The sequence below is a fragment of the Episyrphus balteatus genome, chromosome 1 (assembly GCF_945859705.1).
Source record: "Episyrphus balteatus chromosome 1, idEpiBalt1.1, whole genome shotgun sequence".
Lineage (NCBI taxonomy): Eukaryota > Metazoa > Arthropoda > Insecta > Diptera > Syrphidae > Episyrphus > Episyrphus balteatus.
This window is the reverse complement of record NC_079134.1, coordinates 96,515,026-96,522,867: the sequence shown is the minus strand read 5'-3', so window position 1 is coordinate 96,522,867 and position 7,842 is coordinate 96,515,026. Positions and strand designations below refer to the sequence as shown.

The 7,842-nt window shown below is 36.7% G+C and overlaps 1 protein-coding gene across 1 annotated transcript; it reads left to right on the top strand.

Moving 5' to 3' along the window:
• Positions 1 to 694: 694 nt before the first annotated feature.
• On the top strand, positions 695 to 5,959 carry LOC129908983 (uncharacterized). The gene has a single exon (XM_055985852.1). It carries the CDS (start codon positions 695 to 697, stop codon positions 5,957 to 5,959), a length of 5,265 nt encoding a protein of 1,754 aa, XP_055841827.1.
• The last annotated feature ends 1,883 nt before the right edge of the window (positions 5,960 to 7,842 follow it).

The following is a 7,842-nucleotide window of genomic DNA, read 5'->3' as shown; positions in this document are numbered from 1 at the left end:
ATATCCAAATAAAGATAGAAACAAAAAAATTAGCCTATTAGCACTAATTACAAGATTGTAGGTACCAGGATGTTTTTAGTAGATATACCAAAATGTCCCCTTTTCTCAAAAAATACCATTTTGTCATAGATATGAATGTTTTTTGCATTACATTGCTTTGATTCTTAATGATAATAGATATAAAAACCTTCATGCAAAATTTGGTTGCGCAACCATAACTGTTGAACGCACCCAACACTGAAAAGCAGCTCATGTAAAGAACGCATAATCAACTCGTTGAAATATGACAATTCAATTAACGAGTATGTCATTTTTTGCTCATCATCTGTGCTGTCACTTACTCTGTCATTCTTATCTTTCAATCAAGCTGCAAGAAAAATAAAAATTCTCCTTTCCAAAGTAAAAAAAGTGTGTCGTGTATTTATTTAAAATTAAAGATTTATTTAAAGTAAATTTGACAAAATAATTATAAAGGTTTACGCCGCAAACATTGGTCCTTCGAGCCTTCAAAGTTAAATTGAAAAAATATAATTTAATAAAGTGGATGTTAAAGGATTTAACCAAAGTGTGGTTCGAAGTGTGATATAAAGGAGAAATATACATCACGAGGAGAAGACGCCATTTTGCCGCTTTCAAAGTGAGTAAAATTTTCTTTACATTTTATCATTTTATTATCAATTTGCAATCAATTACAATGGCAACTAAGAAATTAAATGCAAAAATTTTACAACTTAAAAAAGATGTTGAAAATTTCGGCAAGAAAGGGAAGGCCATTTCCGAAAACTATGTACAAACTAGGATAAAATTGCTGGAAGAGTTGTGGGAATCTGTAAACAAAATTTATGATGATTTTTTAGAATCTGATGAGGTTGGTGAAAAGGATGTGGATGCTGATGCTGGGGTAGGATCGGTATACGAACAATTTCGTGAGAATTATTGCGTTTTTAGAGCAAAGTTGTTTGATTCGCTGCAAAGCCTGGGTGGCAGCAGCAGTAGTGTATCAAAAGTAGTTGCTGATAAAGAAAAGGAGGTAAGAAAGGGGGATATTCATCTTCCAGCTATTAAATTACCTTCTTTTGATGGCTCCTATCAAAATTGGCCAAATTTTCACGATTTGTTTGTATCGCTAGTTGCTAGCAAAGATTCGCTTTCCGACATACAAAAAATGCATTATTTAAAAACGAGTTTGACAGGAGATGCAGAAAAGTTATTGCTGACTTTGAGTACTGAAAGTCGAAACTATGCTAAAGGATGGTCAATGCTGAAGGATAGGTATGATCACCCTCGCGTTCTTGTAAACATCCAGTTGAATACACTGTTCAACCTGCCGTCGTTAACTCAGGAGCGTGTGGAGTCGATCAAAGATCTTCTTTACACTTCGACACAAGTGATCCACAGCCTTGCAAATCTAAAAATTGAAGTTGAGCATTTAGATCCCATACTAATATTTCTGCTAGTACGAAAATTACCTGGGAAAACTCAACAGATGTGGGAGGAGAAGTTGAACGATCGAGAAAATCCGAAGCAGTTGCCAACTTTCCAGGAATTTACATCCTTCCTTGAGACAAGGTTCCGGACACTGGAAGCAGTCGATCAGCAGCACGGTCAGAGCTCATCAAACACATCACGGAGTTCTTCTCACAAAAATTCGTTCATCGCTCACGCTCAATCTGGAAAATCGAAACTTACTTGTAAAATATGCCTGAAAAATCAACATGCTGTAAGAAAATGTAATAAATTTTTAAAAATGAGTGTTACCGATCGTAGTCAGGTTATAAATAAATTAGGTTTGTGTCGACACTGTCTAGGGTATAGTCACACATCAGATAGTTGTCCAAGTGGTCGTAGGTGTTTTCATTGCCAACAACAACATCACACTTTACTGCATGTAAATAATACTTCTTTCCAGCCTAGTCAACAACCTTCGAATTGGCAGCAACATGCTAACAACTCTCAGCCGCTACAACATCAGGTAATAAACAACAACCCGCCAAATCAGGTGCAGCAAAATACCCAAAGTACAAGTTTGAATGCAGAAGCTCCTTCGTTCCAAAGTTCAAGTAAGCAACCGTCGACATCCAGCAACATAGTATCTCATCATTCTCATCACAGTAGTAAAACAAAAAACTCTCAAGTCTTACTGGCAACAGCCCTTGTGAAAGTGAAGTCTTCGTTAGGTGAATGGTTGACGATGCGAGCATTGTTGGATTCTGGTTCTGAGGCGTCGTTTATCACAGAGTATGCTGCCCAATTGCTACAGCTTAAATCTCAAGCAACTCAAATGGGGGTTTCCGGGTTGGGTTTAGTCAGCAGTGGCAAATCTCTTAAAATGGTGGATATCACTTTTGCTTCACACCATTCCACTTTTGCAACAACAGTGCAGGCTTATGTCTTAAAGTCACTGACTGGCCATTTGCCGGCCCGGACCCTTCACGTTGAGAATTGGACCCATCTCAACGATTATGTGCTAGCTGATCCTGAATTTTTCAAATCATCCAAAATTGATATTTTGCTTGGCAGTGATGTCTTAGCCGAACTTTTGTTGCCGGAGCTCATCCCACCAACAGACAAGTTGATGCCAGTCATGCAAAATACAACACTGGGATGGATCTTATTCGGAAAGGCTCCAATTGTATCTGAATCAAGTCAACAAGTCAGAAGTTTTTTGCAAATTTTACAAACAGACCTTCGAATATTCTGGGAATTGGAAGAAGCACCGTTCAAGCCATACTTAAAAGCCGAAGATGTTGAATGTGAAAATCATTTTATCAACAATGTTCAACGGACAGTTGATGGACGCTATCAAGTGGCATTACCGTTCAAAGGAAATGTTCATCCTGTTCTTGGCGATTCGTATCAAAGTGCTTTACGGCGATTCTATGGACTTGAGAGGCGTCTTGATGCAAATCAACAATTTCGAGACCAGTATTCAGAGTGCATCGAAGAATATATTCAAATGGGTCACATGAGCGAAGTCGACAAGAACAGCTTACCAGAAAATCAGCATTATTTCCTGCCGCATCATGCTGTCATCAAAGAAAGCAGTTCAACCACGAAATTAAGGGTGGTGTTTGACGCATCCGCTAAAACATCAAATGGAATTTCTTTGAACGATGCTATGTTGGTAGGTCCAGCACTTCAACAAAATATCTGCGACATAATTCTTAGGTGGAGGTTGTATAAATACACTTTTATAGCTGACATTGAGAAAATGTATCGTCAGATCTTGATAGCAGAGCAGGACAAAAATTATCAGCTGGTTCTATGGAGAAAAAATACTGATGAACCTATTAAAGTTTACAGGCTTAATACGGTTACCTTTGGTACAGCCGCCGCTCCATATCTTGCGATCCGAACTTTACAAAAGCTAGCAGATGATAATTCGACAAATCAAATTACATCCTCTATGATCCTTAACGAGATGTATGTAGACGATTTAATATCTGGAGGAAACACAGTTGCAGAAGCTAAAGAGAAAATAAAACAAATAAAATCAACGTTAGAGACAGCTGGATTTAACTTACGTAAATGGACTTCCAACTCTGATGAGGTACTATCGAGCATTCCAACAGGAGAACGGGAATCTTCATTCTCAATGCCTCCAGAAGATTCGGAACGAGTTAAAACGCTCGGTGTCCACTGGCTTCCTTCCGTTGATAAATTTTCTTTCTGCTACAATCCGCTTCCAAACCCACAGCCGACAAAACGATTCATTCTATCAACGATAGCACGACTTTTTGATCCCATGGGTTGGATTGCTCCATGCATTGTAAAGGCGAAAATGTTTATGCAACAACAACTGTGGGCGAAGAAGTTGTCATGGGATGAACAAATCGAATCGTCACTTCTGGAACAATGGAATGTTTTCTACAATGACTTGATAGCTATTAACAAGATCCAGTTTCCAAGGTGGGTAGAAACCATCGGTGATTTATCTCGAGTCGAGTTACATGGTTTCAGTGACGCTTCAGAAAAAGCATACGGAGCAGCAGTGTACTTGAGAGTCGAAGACGATAAAGGCCAGGCGAAAATGCATCTTCTCATTGCAAAATCCAGAGTTGCACCTGTGCAACCAGTTAGTCTTCCTCGTTTGGAACTTTGCGGTGCTGTGATGTTAGCCCAGTTGTTAGACTATGCAACTCAAGTTTTAGGCAACAAAAATATCAAGCAATTTGCATGGACTGACTCAACCATTACTCTCTCGTGGATTCGAGCATCACCAACCAAGTGGGAGACATTTGTAAGAAACAGAGTTGGAGAAATACAGCGGTTGACCCCAATCAAAATATGGAAACATATTCCAACACAACATAATCCCGCAGACTTGGTTTCAAGAGGTGTTTTGCCATCGGATTTACTTGAAAATACATTATGGTGGAACGGGCCAGACTTTTTATGCGATGCCTGGGTTTTTCAGTATCCTACACAACCATTAATAAGAGTTCATCAAGCCGATCGAATTTTTCCTCCGATCAACGAACTAATGCATAGATCTTCTGAAATCAATAAATTAATTCGAATTACTGGTTTGATTTTACGTTTCACTAATAATTCGAAAAATTACATACCCAACTGGAAAATCGGACCGATTTCCCCGAGTGAACTCGACGATGCAGCCAAAATATTGGTGAAAATAGCTCAACTCGAAATGTTTCCTAAAGGAATTATGAAATCTAGAGGCATTGCATCTCTAAATCCCTTCGTAGATCCTGACGGTATCATTCGTGTTGGTGGAATCATGAAGAATGCTAACCTGCATTATGATCAACAGCATCCAATAATTCTTGCTCCAAATCATCATTTTACAAAATTGATTCTGCATGAAGCTCATGAAAAAACGCTCCACGGAGGCATTCAATTGATGATGGGTTATCTTCGGAAAAAATATTGGATTTTTCAAACTAAACGAATTGTTAAACAATACATTCATAAATGCACTATTTGTTATCGGTTCAGAACTAAGCCAGCTTATCAACTCATGGGAGAATTACCATCGCCTAGAGTCAATGTATCCAGACCATTTTCACATACCGGGGTTGACTATGCCGGGCCTATTAGTATCCGGGCTTGGAAAGGCCGTGGAGCAAAAACTTATAAAGGCTATCTAGCCATTTTCGTTTGTCTGGCGACTAAAGCCATTCATCTGGAAGCAGTGAGTGACCTCACTACTCAAGCTTTTCTAGCCGCTTTTCGACGTTTTACTTCACGTCGAGGTGTCTGTGGACAGATCTATAGTGATTGCGGCACAAACTTTAAAGGAGCTGAGTCAGAGTTGTATCGTCTTTTAAAAGACGCCACTCATGACTGGAAAAATGTTGCTGAAGCTTTATCGTCACAAGGAACCAAGTGGAATTTCATTCCTCCTGCTTCTCCCCACTTTGGAGGGTTATGGGAAGCCGGTGTGAAGAGTGTCAAACACCACTTCAAAAGAGTTGTTGGAAATGGGACACTCACTTTCGAGGAGCTCACCACGCTTCTGACTCAAATCGAAGCGTGTTTAAATTCGAGGCCTCTTTGTCCTTTAACCGAAAATCCTGATAACTTTCATGCTTTGACTCCAGCACATTTTTTAATTGGAGCTGAAATGTACTCCGTGCCAGAACCTGACCTTACGATCGGTAAGACGAGTTATACTGACCGGTGGAAGGCAATCCAATTCAGTCTACAAACTTTTTGGCATCACTGGCAATCAGAATATTTGGCCAGATTACAACAACGACCTAAATGGCTCAAATCGCAACCTCAACTTAAAATTGGAGATCTGGTTTTGATAAAAGATGAGAGACTTCCCCCTACGAAATGGAACCTAGGTAGAATTCTAGAAACCTTCCCAGGTAAAGATGACATCACCAGAGTTGTCAACCTGAAAACACAACAAGGCGAATTTAAAAGACCGGTAACAAAGCTATGTCCACTACCAATTAATGAGAATCAACATAATTTATCAAATCAAATCTAAACACAATCATCAATACCGAATCCTTTGCCCCCTCCGTATTTTCAAAATTCAAATTTTGCTCACTTCAAAAGAAAACGCACTAAGTCATAAAAATACTTAAAGTTGCTCACTTCAACCGAAAACGCAAATTGAAACACATATCTATACACACACACACACATATACACACACACATACATATATATACACACACACACACACATACACATCCACATACATCCACATGCATCCACAAATACATCCATACACATCCACACAAATACAAAATATCATGCATCAAGTCATACAATGCTTACAATTTTCATCAACAAATTTTACTTTATTTGCTCATTTCAACTGAAAAACGCATATAAATAAATTTAACTCAATGTTCATTTCGTCATTTTGCTCCGAAATAATTAAAACTTGCTCATTTTATACGAAAAATGCAAAGTTAAATGCAAAAAAAAATGTTTAAATGGTCATATAATTTAAACAAAATGTACCGAAATTTAAAATAAATACGAATTAAACGCTCAATTATTTAAACAAATGCATTCAAAATGAATTCAAATGTAATTCGCTTAATAATCGAACGTATTTAAAATTTAATTCGCTTAAAATAAGAATAAATCAACATTTTAATATCAAATATAATTAATTTCATTCATTTGAAGTAATTTCATTGATTAAATCAACAAATTAATTCAAAATTCAACATTTAAAATCAAATGCTACAAAAATAGCAGTTGCTCAACTCAATCACACTTTACCAGTAGCAGTATAACAATTGGTGATCAAACTGCACGTCACTAATAAGCTGCACATCTCTAACACATAAAGCATTGAAATTTAATTTTGGTAAATAATCGAATTTACACATCTACTTAAACAAATTTCATCAAAATTCACTTACCTGGATCATCTGCTACATCTGCAACAACTTTTTTGTCAATTTTATTAACTTTTTCACTACATTAAATTACACTTAAATTCAACACACAAAAAAAAAAATTACACACGAAGTACAACCGATGCCGTAATTAAAGGAATTTTCCATTGACAAACAAGCCAAGTTGTTGTTGTTTGCCTTGGTCTAACTCGTTGCTTTGATCAATGAACTAACGAGTTTCATATAAGGGAGCTGTATGAGCAACTTCATGGTATTTTTGGTATCATTCACATTTAGCAAAGACACAAACCAGATTTCATTGCTATCAATGTAGTTTATGTTGAAAATAATTTTCATAAAACCTTTTATTTGCCATGTATTTATGCTTTTTTGTTTCTTTTCATGTCTAAACCGAGATGAAACATAAATTTGAAACATTATTTCCAACACAAAATCAAGAAAATCAAGATCGAAAACCACATCTTTTGCCCGGGGAGAATGTTGAACGCACCCAACACTGAAAAGCAGCTCATGTAAAGAACGCATAATCAACTCGTTGAAATATGACAATTCAATTAACGAGTATGTCATTTTTTGCTCATCATCTGTGCTGTCACTTACTCTGTCATACTTATCTTTCAATCAAGCTGCAAGAAAAATAAAAATTCTCCTTTCCAAAGTAAAAAAAGTGTGTCGTGTATTTATTTAAAATTAAAGATTTATTTAAAGTAAATTTGACAAAATAATTATAAAGGTTTACGCCGCAAACAATAACTTTTAAGGGTTTTTCGGTTAAGTTAGCAACTGTTATAATAATATGGAACAGTTATAACTTTTTTCAGATACGTCAGATTGCCTTGATTTTAGATTTTTTGGAATCAGCATTAAAAAGTAACTTGAAATCATGTATCATATGTTTATATAATATCGTCGTCTATTTTTGCTACTTTTGAAAATCTTGTAGAAATACATATTTAATATAATTAAACTGGTTTTCATAGCAAAAATTAAG

Bases quoted from the DNA above. Each gene is read 5' to 3' on its own strand.
- LOC129908983 (XM_055985852.1), top strand. From the start codon at position 695: ATGGCAACTAAGAAATTAAATGCAAAAATTTTACAACTTAAAAAAGAT.